This window comes from Mytilus edulis, chromosome 5 (genome assembly GCF_963676685.1).
Source record: "Mytilus edulis chromosome 5, xbMytEdul2.2, whole genome shotgun sequence".
Classification (NCBI taxonomy): Eukaryota; Metazoa; Mollusca; class Bivalvia; order Mytilida; family Mytilidae; genus Mytilus; species Mytilus edulis.
The window spans coordinates 92,439,177-92,453,510 of record NC_092348.1 but is presented as its reverse complement, the minus strand read 5'-3'; the positions used below and the strand labels follow the sequence as shown (position 1 = coordinate 92,453,510).

The 14,334-nt window shown below is 32.3% G+C and overlaps 1 protein-coding gene across 1 annotated transcript; it reads left to right on the top strand.

Annotated features, from left to right (window-relative positions):
- The first annotated feature begins 1,344 nt into the window (after positions 1-1,344).
- LOC139525553 (programmed cell death protein 5-like) lies at positions 1,345-10,163 on the top strand. Its single transcript, XM_071320983.1, has 5 exons — positions 1,345-1,504; positions 4,122-4,239; positions 5,283-5,374; positions 8,432-8,503; positions 9,074-10,163. Exons 1-5 carry the CDS (start codon positions 1,448-1,450, stop codon positions 9,113-9,115), a joined length of 381 nt encoding a protein of 126 aa, XP_071177084.1. The 5' UTR covers positions 1,345-1,447; the 3' UTR covers positions 9,116-10,163.
- The last annotated feature ends 4,171 nt before the right edge of the window (positions 10,164-14,334 follow it).

Sequence of the window (14,334 nt, the reverse complement as noted above, 5' to 3'; positions counted from 1 at the left end):
TATACAAAATAATCTGAATGAATGAATGAATGAATGATCTTTATTCTCAACCCAAATACATAGTTAAAGAGTTAAGATATAGCATGTGTGAAATATCAATTAATATGATAAATATTTACACCAAAGATAAATAAAGTTAGCCTTTTCCCTTATTTTCTAAAAGCTTATAAATCATTCAATCTTAATGTGTGTGTTTTAATTATTATTATTAATTTCAACCAGGATTTCTATAGTAGGGACTATGGTCATTTCACGTTTTCGCAATAAAATAAAAAAAAATCTAGATTTTTTTTTCTTTAATTGATATTTTAAAAGATGAGATCACATTTTATTTTAAATCTGACATAATTCCTTTTCAAAATTAAAAAGTGAATAGCATTTTTATTTGGTCCTGTCCTTGTCAAGGTTTGTCCTGTCATTGTTAGTGTTGGTCAGGTCACATTACAGCAAGCTTTTAGTATTTTTTTTTCCTATATCATTCCTATTTTTATGTCTAAAATGGTTAAATCTGACTATATCTCAAATTTCAGAAAAATATTTTTTAGAAATAAAAAGTAATTAGCAATTTCATCTGGTCCTGTCATTGTCGAGGTTGGTCCTGTCAGTCAGCGATGGTTATGTCACGTTTAAACTTTCTATATTTTTTATAACATTTATTTTTCAAAATATGACATATTATTTTATATTTCAAATCTGTGAGAATTCCTTTGAAAAATAAAAAAAGTTATTAGCATTTTACTTTGGTCCTGTCATTGTCGATGTTGGTCATGTCATTATCAGAGTTGGTCATGTCACGTTTTCTAAAGTTTCTTACAATTTTTTTAATTTTTTTTTTCTTAAATCTATTTATCAAATGATGAAATCTTATTATATATCAAATTTCAGAAAAATATTTTGAGAAATAAAAGAGAAATTAGCAATTTTATCTGGTCCAGTCATTGCCGAGGTTGGTCCTGTCAATCAGCGATGGTCATGTCACGTTTTCGAAAGTTTTTGAAAATAAATCTATATTTTTTACAACATTTTGGTTTCAAAATATGACATACCATTTTATATTTCAAATCTGAAATAATTCCTTTGAAAAACAAAAAAGTTATTAGCATTTTTATTTGGTCCTGTCATTCTCGATGTTGGTCCTGTCATTATCAAAGTTGGTCATGTCACATTTTCTAAAGTTTCTTACAAAACTTTTTAATTTTTTTCTTAAATCTATTTATCAAATGATGAAATCTTATTATATTTCAAATTTGAGATCAATCCTTTGAGAAATGAAAAAGTTATTAGCATTTTTCATTTGGTCCTGTCATTCGGTCCTGTCATTCGGTCCAGTCATTAGTGTAACCCACAATCTAGAGAATAAAAATTCCGTTGTCATCTCAGATTCTGAATCAAACACATTTTTCTCACCTTATAAGATCTTATAAATTAGTTTAAAGAACATTACGAAATGGCTGATGATGAATTGGATGCCATAAGGGCCAGAAGAATGGCAGAACTTCAAGGGGTAATTGAAGGCACAATGAATGAACTATGAATTTATGATTCTGACAAACATGTGTTATGGCTTATGTCGTATGATATGTAATTTAATTTTTCTAGTCACTTCGGCACCTGGTTAAATCGGACTCTGATCAAATCGTACCCGGTATAGTCGATTCGGCTGCTTGTCAAATCGGACATAGTTAATTCAGCACCCTAGACACAGGCACTTGTTTCTATCCATTGGAAGACCCACTATCAACGTATATTTAAATATACGTTGATAGTGGGTCTTCCAATGGATAGAAACAAGTGCCTGTGACCCTAGACAGTTATTTCTCTACACTACTTCACGAGCAAGTTAAAAATTTCTGCACCCTTCATTATGTAGATAGTTATTTCGGTACACTACTTCACTAGCTGCAGGACCGTAGCTCTTACATGTAGGTCCTTTTATTATTGTTTGCAAATAGTAAAAAAAAAAGCACAAGATATACAACTTATCGCTATTTGTCCGTTATTACTGGACATTACACAGGTTTCCGTAAGCTTTTGATGTCATGGTAATACAAGATGTCTGACGCCACAATGAAAAAGTGATTGTTGTATGACGCCAATTGTTCAAGCAGGACAGCTTCTCATTAAATTTTACCTTTGTATTGGCCATTTGTTTGTCTTTCAGCAGTGATTTTGCTAGCGCTCGTCACTTTCGTATTTTACGAAAGGGTTTTCTCATTGACGAAAGTATTTCAAATCAATTTCGTCACTTTAATTTTGAAAGTGTAAAATAAAATTCGCAATAAAAACTATAAATCTACCTGTCTTCATGTTTTTGACAAGTTTATGACCTCCAGGTAATTAACATTTTTAACAGGTGTTACAAGTTGTGATTACAACTAATCCGCTTATCGCCATCGGATGGGTCACTAATCCGTTAATTATTATTAAACCCCATAATTGAATGACCATCATAATTATTTCCCCAGGAAAATCAGCCAGTCGGCAAGTCATTTCAACAATCAGGAGTTTAGTTTCGTCAATTAATCAAAAATGTAACAACCCGGTCAGTTCGCATTTGAATTTTAATATTTTTCCAACGATCTGAAGTTCATTTGTCGTAGATTCGTCATTCGAAGGCATTTTCGTCATAATGGATTTAAATTTTCATCAAAAAACTTTCGACAATTTCCATTTAAAATAAAGAACTTTAATGTGTTTATTCAAAACTTTCACGAGTTAAACAGGTGCTTCCTGTATTGTATTCTTACGCATGCGTGAAAGTATTCCTTTGACTATTTATAGACTTTAAAAAAACGTAAAATACGAAATCATTTAATTTAGAATCAATTAAACGAGAGAGACAAATATCTCTTACTAAAGGAATTTAAATAAAAAAATGATAATTTCCTGATGAATCCGGACTCGTTTTGAATTTATTATCCACGTGTCACTTCCCGTTTTTGTTTCATTTTAAAACCGAAAGTAGTAAACGTGATCTATTGTTGATTTGTTTACAACCTACTTTCAGTCATTATTATAGTTCCAAAAAGGATTTTACACATTTCCAACTTGAAAGAAATGATTCCAAATATCGATTTAGACCTTTTATATGGATAATGATTATGCAGTGAAATAATCATTGCAAGTTTATTTCTGCTGTGATTCCTTGTTTAAAAAAAATAGAATCCAACTTTTGTTGATCAGGAATGACCCCTGGAACAAACTGAAGAGAAATTGTGAACTAAATTTCTGGATTCCATGTCAGAATCTTTCATAATAATGGCCAATACAGTCAAATCATACAATAACTGCCAATCATGCTGGTGCCTCAATCCCTTAAAATCTGACAAAGTCAAAAGATGAGCTAGTAATATGCATCATTGGCCCCTTGCTTTTACACAAAATAAGGTTGATTTTAATAGCGCGCAAAAGTGACTAAAGCCCTCAAAATCCTAGCTTAAACCCTGCTTTCAGTACATTCATATGTCCCCAAATGGGTTTCAATTCTTAAACATTGTCAAACTCAAGTTTGCCAAAAGTGACTCAACCAAATGTTATGAAAATAACCATATTGTATGCAAGTTGACTTGTATGCATTCTTTATTTTGTTTAAAGCTTGAAGCTTATATAAAACATGTCAGTCAACTGGCATATATATATTTTAGCTCCATAAAAATCTCTGATGATTTACATTGTGTAGGTGTTAGATATTCTCAAAAGGATAGGGTACAATGTACATCAAATCCAAGAAATGACCTACAAAAATAACAATACCCCAAAACACTATGCAATGGACCTAAAAGCATGTGTTCATTATTAATGTAAAAAAGTGGTGTAATTGAAAATAAAAGCTATTATTTCGAATGTTTGTATTTCCTGTATGCAAGTTCCTTGCATTTTTTGTGTAACAAAATTTTGGGTGGCAAATCATTACAATGCATTTTAAATTAGACAGGAAAAAGTCACTAGACAACAAAATAAGTGTTAACATGGCTCCATTCTCAATTTTATTAAAAGTAGAAAGTTCTGTTTGTTATTCAGATTTAAAAAAAAAGTTTATATTGAATGTATAATCCTTTTGATTTAGTTTAACTTTTTTATGTCTATTAAAAGTACTGTATAATATTCAAAACATTTTTTAGGGAGGAGGAGGACAGAATATGCCGAGTCCAGAGGAGCAAGCTGAAAGACAAAGACAGATGAGTGATATGAAAAATGGCATCCTCAGCCAAGTACTGGATCAGTCTGCTAGAGCTAGATGTAAACTTTGTTTTATCATTTGAGCTTACATGTTCCAATAAGGCCCACTTGTGAAGGCTCCTGTTGTTGTACCTTAACTTTAGATAATATTTTCTCCTCTGAAGCTTCTGCCATTTAGAACAAAAGTCATAGGATACATGTGGAAAATGTAGATATGGTATGATTGCCAATGAGACAACTCTCCACAAGAGACCAAAATGGCACAGCATTAAACAACAATGTATGGACTAATAAAACATTAGATTACATACAACCTATAAAAATTAAAGTCTTTCAAGATTTGTTTAAATAAAGTGACAGTTACAGGTCAAAGTATATGTTTTAGTTATTGCTTCAATGTCCTAATTTGTTCAGGTGGAAACTTTATAATTTATTGAAGTGTTTGATTTTAAAAATTAGAAGATGTTGTACACAAAATGTATGACTGATTTTAAGAAATAAACACAATGTAGAAAACATGTCATTCAACTGGCATATATATATTTTAGCTCCATAAAATCTCTTGATGATTTACATTGTGTAGGTGTTAGATATTCTCAAAAGGATAGGGTACAATGTACATCAAATCCCAGAAATGACCTGCAAAAATAACAAAACCCCAAAACACTATGCAATGGACCTAAAAGCATGTGTTCATTATTAATGTAAAAAAGTGGTGTAATTGATTAGAAAAGCTATTATTTCGAATGTTTATATTTCCTGTATGCAAGTTCCTTGTGTAACAAAATTTTGGGTGGCAAATCATTACAATGCATTTTAAATTCGACAGGAAAACATTTATTGAAGTGTTTGATTTTAAAAATTAGAAGATTTTGTACACAAAATGTATGACTGGTTTTAAAAATTAGAAGATGTTGTACACAAAATGTATGATTGCTAATGAGACAATTATCCACCAGAGATCAAGTGATAATCAGATATATAAGTTAATAAACTATAGGTGACTTTTAACTTTGGATATTTATAATGTATTCATCTTTCATTAAATCTGTCATTTATTGTCTAATATTTCATTTTCATGTGATTATACTCTTTACTTGCAGTAAACACAATTTCTTTAGCAAAACCTGAAAAAGCCAAGATGATAGAAGGCATGTTAATGCAGATGGCTCAAAGTGGTCAGATACAAAATAAGGTATGTGTTAAATAGGTATTGAAACAAACAAAAGAACACATACAATGTAAATAAGGTACATGTATGTGTTATAAAGGTATTGAAACAAACAAAAGAACACATGATGTAAATAAGGTATGTGTTAAATAGGTATTGAAACAAACAAAAGAACACATACAATGTAAATAAGGTACATGTATGTGTTATAAAGGTATTGAAACAAACAAAAGAACACATATGATGTAAATAAGGTATGTGTTAAAAAGAAATTGAAACAAACAAAAGAACACATACGATATAAATGGTAAATAGAATTGGAGAATGTGTCAAAGAGAAAACAACCTGACCAAAGAGCAGAAAACAGCCGAAGGCAACCAATGGATCTTCAAATACAAGTCTGCTTCTGGAATATGTTTACTTTATAAGAAATCATATTTTATAGGATATACATCATATCCATGATATCCAGCAAAATGTTGATATAGTTTGTTTAAAAACTATTCAAAAGTTCCCATATCAATGTTGTTATTTTTTTGGCGTGAGAACTACACTGCATTATTTCTAAGATGAATAAGTTCATACTTTCTTGCAATTTCTACTGAAGTAAATATCCTAGATTAACTTGTTTTATCTACAACAACTTTATAACCTAAAGCTCTAACTCAACACCACAATGGTCCAACTATGTATCAAATGGCTTCCAAAATTACATATATATATTGATATATAAAGTCAGCTTACATACTTTAATACACATATTTCGTTTTTTCTGACTACAATTGATAAGGAATTTTTAAAATATTGTGTCAAAGCTTATGTTGATGGCTACAATTCATATTCTTCTTTGAAGGATAAGTTGTCTCCCTTGACAGTTAATATATACAATATTTTTTCATATTTTTAGCTCACCTGGCCTTCAGGCGAAGTGAACTTTTCTCATCACTTGTCCGGCGTCGTTAACTTTTACAAAAATCTCCTCCTCTGAAACTACTGGGCTAAATTTAACTAAACTTGGCCACAATCATCATTGGGGTATCTAGTTTGAAAAGTGTGTCTGATGACCCAGGCAACCAACCAAGATGGCTGCCATGGCTAAAATAGAATGTAGGGGTAAAATGTAGATTTTGGCTTATATCTCTAAAAACCAAAGCATTTAGAGCAAATCTGACATGGGGTGTTGTTTATCAGGTCAAATTTTATCTGCCCTGAAATTTCCAGGTTAATCGGACAATCTGTTGTTTGGTTGCTGCCCCTAAATTAGTAATTTTAAGGAAATTTTGCAGTTTTTGGTTATTATCTTGAATATATTTATAGATAAAGATAAACTGTTCACAGCAATAATGTTCAGCAAAGTAAGATCTACAAATAAGTCAACATGACCAAATTTGTCAGTTGACCCCTTAAGGAGTTATTGCCCTTTTAGTTAATTTTTAACCATTTTTTCTAAAATTTAAGTAACCTTTAAAAAAATATCTTCTCCACTGAAAGTATGTAGACAAATTTAACCATACTTGGCCACCATTATAATAATAGTGTCTAGTTAAAAGTATGTGTCCCTTAATCCGGCCCACCAACCAAGATGGCCGACATGGCTAAAAATTAGATATATTAAGCATGTTAAGTCAGCTTACATATATTTTGCTACACATATTTCGGTTCTTCTGACTTCAATTGATAAGGAATTTGTCAAATGTTGTAACAAAGCTTATGTTAACGGCTACATTTCATACACTTCTTTGAAGGTTATATTGTCTCCCTTGGCAGTTACTATATATACAATATTTTTTTTTTATAGTATTGATTGATTGATTGATTGATTGTTGGTTGCTTTACGCCGCATTAGCACAAAAAGGCTATATCGCGGCGAGAGCTTATTCGAATATTTTTTCAATTTAAAGCATATTTTTAAAATAAGACAAAAAGTCCTTCAATATACTAAAATTCTAGACTAAAGCAAATTGATTATTTACAAATAAAAATCAATATGAATAAAATAACGTGATAAAAATTAAAAACGACTTAAATATAATAACATTTTTATATTCTATAATAAATTCCAATTTCTTTTATAGTATTAGATATATAGATAAAGTAGGGGGACCTTACAATATACTAAACTATGAATATAAAACCAGTTCATTCCTAAATAATAATAAATTTTAAAAAATATAGACTAAATATGGGTTTTTTTAATAAGGTAATCTGGCACAATACCAGCAAGGGCAGTCACCATTAAACTCTATCTAGCAGTAGTAATAAAAAAAAATCGTCATCATGGACTGACAGGCATTCACATATATTCATTTTTAGTGGCATGAAATAAAGCAAGCCATAAATAAGCAGAATAAGCAAAATTATACTAAATATGTTTTTATCATGTTTATTTAATATAGAATATATGTATGAAGTATCACATTTTCATTAACATAATGATAATTTTGATTACAGTTGTAGCATATTTATACATTAATAATTCATATCTAGTCAGTGACTTTAAACCATTGGTTGCAGTACATGTTGTATTCTATATACAATATTATTGCATAGCTATGTATTATTTCCTACAGAAAGTAACCAAAAGTTAGCGTGCAATAAATTTTAATATTGCACTAGTGCACTAAATCTTCAAAATTCATGACGTCATCAACGACAAAATCTTAGTTATAACCAATTTCTACTTTCAAATATTATATTGCTATACAATAAAAGGGTTATTGCATGAATATTGGGGAATATTGTCCCTCGTAGTACATATATTGCACTCGCAAGCTCGTGCAATATAGCATTCTACTCTGGACAATATTCCCCAATATTCATGCAATAACCCTATATTACCAGATGATAATATCAAACAGAAATTTTCATACTGTAAATTCAGAAATTATTGCATGCATTTATTATTGCGATTTTGTCATTTTAGACTTAAATGCGATTTTTTTTTTTTTATAATATTATAGAAAACCAAAAAATACAACAATCTATATAATTTGTTTTTGTACTAACACATTGCACATTTTTATGCATCAACAACATATGAAAGAACAGATATAATGTTTCTCAAATCTATTAATATTTCAGCTTGGTGAAGATCAGTTAAAAGGATTGTTAGAAAAAGTCAGTGAGAGAACAAACAAAAAAACTACAGTAAACGTATGTCAAATTAATTCTATCTTAAACTAAATCATAAGGAAATTTAGTGAATATTCATGAGACACCCATCCTAACTGTTAGACTTGAACTAATCATATACATGTATCCTAGAATCCGCACTTTCATTATGCCCCTGATAAGATATTTTCAGGAAGTTATAACAATCGAAATTTAAGTTAAAAAGGCAAAGTTAATAACTGTAAACTAAGGTGATCCTGAGCTTGCTGGTTACACATCTTCTGCATAATCTTTTCTGTTCATAAAAAAACAACATTTTCTTTTTTCTTCTGAAAAATAATGATTACATATATATTCTTTTTTGCTCAGTAAATGTGAAATCTTAAAAAACTGAAATCAACTTGAATTTTTACAGTCCAAAACATTTTGTCAGACATATAGATGTAGCTTTGTCATTTAACAAAATTCCGCAAAATCAGCATTTGTAGAAAGGAAAATGAAAATCATCCCAATCTTGTTATTTTGATAGGCTCATCCACTCTATAAATAAACCCTTGGTTAAAGGCATCATTTAGCAATTCTTATAAATTTTTTCCTTTCTCTTTATTTTAGTTTAAGAGAAGAGGATTAGATGACTCGGATGATGAGTTTTAGAAAGATTGTGTAATACCTGCTATAATGAATGTTTCTGGAGGATGATGTTTGACATTCTGGGATGAAGCCAGAAGATTACATTGTATGAACTGTGAATGGCTTACAAATGACTTGTTAATATTTAATGAGACGCATGTATTTATTATCTTTCCAAAGCAAATGTATTGAAAATATAGAACTGAGAAATTTCATAAGTAAAAAAATATATAGTCTAAAAGTTTATGGGTAAAATAATGGTTTTATAGATTGATCTCAATGTATTTGGATAGGAATGTTTTATTGTAAAGTGCTAAATGTAGTTCAAAAATGAAAAGATTTCTTCAGTGTAGCATATCGCCAATTTTAGAAATATTTAATGCACATTGCGATCATTGAAGTAAAGTTAGAAATTATCAAACATATACATATTTATATAACATTCATTTCATTTCATTTGATTTTGTTTGATATGATAAAAAAATTAAGATTTCATAGAATATTAAATTGCTTGCCAACTAAATTTCTAAATATGAATCCAACATAAGGTAGGATATGACATATATATTTAATGAACCAATTTCTGTTAATCTCAAAGAAATCCAAGAGTTACCAAGCATAAGAATTTCATGAATTGCCTAAGGTTATACAATAAGAGTAAACACATCATAAACAATGTGAACAGAACGAGGCATGAAAACAACCCTATAGCTAAACCATTCTAATTTTGTTGGTGCATTGAAATAAAAATGTTTTGAAAAGAAGATATCAACACATATTTTTCATGATTTTAAAGCATAATATCACCCTAGCCTCTAGTACTTTTTATGTATTCTGCTTCATACAAGTTCAAATTGTGCATTAACAGTGGTGTGTAGAAAGTATTCCATTTCCTATCTATAATTACTGACTACCTCATTGTTTTGATCAAGGATTACTATTAAAGACCGACAGTAATGTACCATTATTAGAATGAGATGTTTGCTTCCAGTGTTGCAATGTATTTATTGCTTGCTCTTTGAAAAGTATTTATATGACATTTTTACCAAATAAAATTGAACTAAATGACAAACATAGTAATTTTATTGTTTTTACTCCATGGATTTCAGAATCTGTTGTTTTGGCCATTAGTTTGTAGAAATGTAGTATATTTTAAGAATATCTGTGAAATTAATAAGAGTTTGAAGAGAAATGTTCATATAGTGGTTGTAATGGAGATAACGAGCACAAAAGTAAAAATGTCAAAAGTCTGAAATTGTACCACAAGGGCCAAATAGAGCATTTTTGTAGTTTCCGGACAATAACTTGTGTGTAAGTGTGTGGATCTCTCTGACATCGTACCACAAGGTTCAATAGCACAATGGGAAGGCTGGGATTGAGTTTGGCTGTAATTGCCACATACATGCAGGAATTAGATGCAAAAAAGGGCAAAAAAAAGCATTTTTCTAGTTTCCAGACAATAACTTGAGATTATGTGTATGAATCTCTCTTAAATTGTACTTCAAGGTTCCATACTACAAAGGAAAAGCTGGGATTGAGTTTGGGGGTAACTGCGCCAAGGGTAGGTTTAAAAAAGATTGGGGGGAGGGTTCCATTTTTTTAAGGGGTTCATATTTTCTTTTCAAAAGTTTTAACAAGAATTTCAATTGCAGTATTGTGCAATAGATTTGTAAGATCTTTGACCAGATTTATTTTGTGTCAGAAACCTATATTATGTAAAAAATAATCACAATCAAAATTCATACCGTATCAAGCTTGAATATTTTGTCAAAATTTGCCCCTACTGTTCAGGGTTCAATCTCTGCAGGCAAATCAGGCTGATCTCATTGTATCTGTCTATAGGACAAGCAAGCTTTACCTGCACATTCAATGCATTCTGCTTTAAGTTTATAGCTTACCTGGTCATATGTCTGTCTGTCTGTCTGTCAGTGTTTAAAAAAATGTCTTCTCTAAAACTACCTGGCAAATGTATTTTAACTTTACCTGCATTATCATGATCAATTATTAAAAAAAAATTCTAAATATCACCAAACATGGGCACTGTTGCTAAACATAGAACATAAATGGGTGAAATTCAGTTTTTAGCTTTTATTGTATCTCACAAACTTGAGCAGTAAAAAATTGGAAAAAAAAAGTTTTTAGGTCTTTAATAAGGATTATTTCATTTGTTTCCAGATTTTGTTATTCTGGAAACAGATGGTTAGAAGCTATCAACACCAACAATTTGACATGTGATCAAATGTTTGAATTAGTAGGTAAATCAAAGTGTGGCTGATAAGTATATAATACCAGTATGACAATCTCCAATAAGTTCATCTGTAAATACATTTAAAAAATACAGTATACAAATGTAGGCTTATATGATTAAACATGTTATTTGGGCATATTCTGGTTGTTATGCCCCTATTTGTATAAAGATATTAAAAGGTAGGAGACATGGATGCTACATATCGTGTATGCAGGTACCTTATGTTACAAAGTTTCTGTCAATCATTTTTCCATTGTCCTTGACCTCATTTTCATGGTACAGCAACTGCTTGGGAAAAAATGTTTCGTTTTTGTTTTGTCATGTTAATTTCTCAATCATTATAGTAATAGGAATTTGAACAACAGAAATGTATGCATTTGTGGGCAGGTGGAAAAGTTTGCAAGAACCAACGTAGTCTGAAGATGCATATGGGAAAGATGAAATGCAAGCCAAATCAGAGCATAACACAATGCACAGGGCAGCCTGGTGAGACGGAGGAGTAGGTGGTTCAGGATACAAACCACAGTGACCACAGCTTCCATGTGTTATACAATGAGGAGGACAACATAGTAGAGAGGAGTCAACAGGTACAAGAGGGTTAATTAAACAACAACCGGCAGCCACAAGAGCCAAAAAGATCATCAGACACAAGCAAGTACAACAAAAGGGAGGAAAAGAGTGAAATGGACCAACAATAAAAGTAAAAAGGAATGGCAACAGTTTGGTGAGGATGTAGATGCAATTTTGAAAACAAAATTAGCAGGTAACATAGACACTTAGATAGAATCGATGACATCATATATTTACAACATTGGTATGGACAGATTTGGTGCAGATGAGAAAGAGGCGGTGAGGCGTGAGGGTCAAAAGAACAGACGAGAATCCAAGATAGCAAAGACCTTAGACAACATAAGAAAAGATATATTTAGGCTGCAGAGGATGAAAACCAGTTTTATCTGAACCACCAGGAAGAAACCTCAAGATCACAATGAGAGCAGAGAGAACTAGGAAAAGGAGAAAAAAGAGAGAAAGAAAGAGCTTAATTTACATTTTCAAGATTGTTGGGGAAGAAAGGGTACTGAAAGCTAGTACATAGGAAGTAGAAGAATATCTAAGAGAAATGCACAGTGATACAAAAAGGGAAGAAGACGTACCGGAGATAGAACAACTAAAACGTCCGGAAGACCCAGAGCAGACTTTTGATGAATCACCACCAAAGTTGATAGGGGTAGTAGATGTTATCAAGAAAAGAAGAGCAGTATCAGTACCAGGTCCAAATGAAGTACCAATGCCATTCATGGATGATATGACAAAAAGCACAAAGGCACAGAGAAGCCAGTTAAATGCCTGAGAAAATGGTCAACAACACTTTGTCAGTTAAGTTGAATGTGGAAGATACATATTAGCAGTTGCACGACTGGTTAAAGGAGGTAGATAAAAGCGGATTACCAGAGAAATACAAGGCATGGATTTACCAGCATGGGATATTGCCTCGGCTGCTGTGGCCACTTCTTGTGTAGATTGTACCAATGACAACGGTAGAGGGAATGAAGAGAATTTCAAACGGTACTTTAATAAGAGATGGCTTGGAGTACCACGCAGGTTTAGCAGCGTCGGCCTATACAGTTTAGGAAGCAAGTTACAGCTACCACTCAAGTCAATCGCTGAGGAATTAAAGGTGACCAAGGTAAGACAACATCTGATGTTAAAAACCAACAGGGATGAGAAAGTACGGTCAGCAAAAATAGAAATAAGAACAGGAAGGAAGTGGTCGACAAAGAAGACAATAGAAGATACTGAGTCACGATTAAGTCACAGTGAGATAGTTAGCAGGGTTGCAGTTGGAAAACAGGGGGTGGATGTAACTTCTACAGCAAAATGGAAGAAAAAAAACACCTTGTACAGAAAGAGGTACGATCAATGTAAAAAGAAAGTAGAGTGGTAAAGGCAGTGAGTATGAAGAAACAATGAAGCTAGTTAAACAGGGAAGGAGCAAGGCAGCTGTAGTTAGGATGGAATGAGATCTAGAAGATGGAGCCATACAGGATGCAATTCAAGCTGAAGTCAGTATATGATGTATTGTCAAGCTCAACAAATCTAGCAACACGGGGATTGATAGATGACCCATAGTGTGTTCTTTGCAGTAAGGCAGCAAACTTGGAGCATATACTATCTTCATGCTCGGGTGCTTTGAAAGACGGGAGGTACACATGGAAACACGACAAAGTATTAGGGATATTAGCAGACACCCTAGAGATAAACATCAGGAAGTTAGGAAAGAAACAGGAAGGCCTTAACTTTGTCAATTTTGTTAAGGAAGGAGAGAAAGGACAGAAGAAGAGTGTGGAAGGAAGTGGTTTACTGGGAACAGCAACTGATTGGCAAATGTGGGTGGATCTGATGCAGAAATTCCAATTTTCGCCACAAATTTCCGTAGTAAACCGGAATCCTGTCATCGTCATTTGATCAGCCTCAACAACACAGGAAATTCTGCTGGAACTTTTGGAAGAACGCATAGAAGATGCCAGCGAAAGAAAGAGATTGAAGTATCAAGACCTACTTGCATAATGTAGAGACAATGGGTGGAGGGTTTGGTTATTTCAAGTGGAGGTGGGAAGCAGAGGGTTTGTTGGGCAGTCTATGTGGAGGACATTAAGAGCACTTGGTATTATTAGAGGGGAAAGAAGTAATCTGATTGGCAACTTATACAAAGAGGCAGAGACATCATCAATGTGGTTGTGGAGGAAAGGTCTGAGCTGTGGAAGCAGTAAAGTGTAGAGGCAGGGATGGATAGACATGTGGTTGCGGGCTGGGACTTGATCGCACCAAACGGTGCACCACTGGAGGCTGCAGTTGACAACGCCGAAACTGCCGAGGAAGGAGGATTCACCTGAAGACGGAACGACGCATCTTTCCAACAGGATGTATTAAGGTACTAAAAAATAATAGGATAACAACATTTAACCTGACCTTGACAACATTTCATGGATCAGTG

What these genes read in the sequence shown, in the direction of transcription:
- LOC139525553 (XM_071320983.1), top strand. Translation starts at nt 1,448, where the DNA reads ATGGCTGATGATGAATTGGATGCCATAAGGGCCAGAAGAATGGCAGAA. An exon ending in TCAGTCTGCTAGAGCTAGAT is followed by an intron (nt 4,240 to 5,282) that starts GTAAACTTTGTT and finishes CTTTACTTGCAG; the next exon opens with TAAACACAATTTCTTTAGCA. An exon ending in GTGGTCAGATACAAAATAAG is followed by an intron (nt 5,375 to 8,431) that starts GTATGTGTTAAA and finishes TTAATATTTCAG; the next exon opens with CTTGGTGAAGATCAGTTAAA.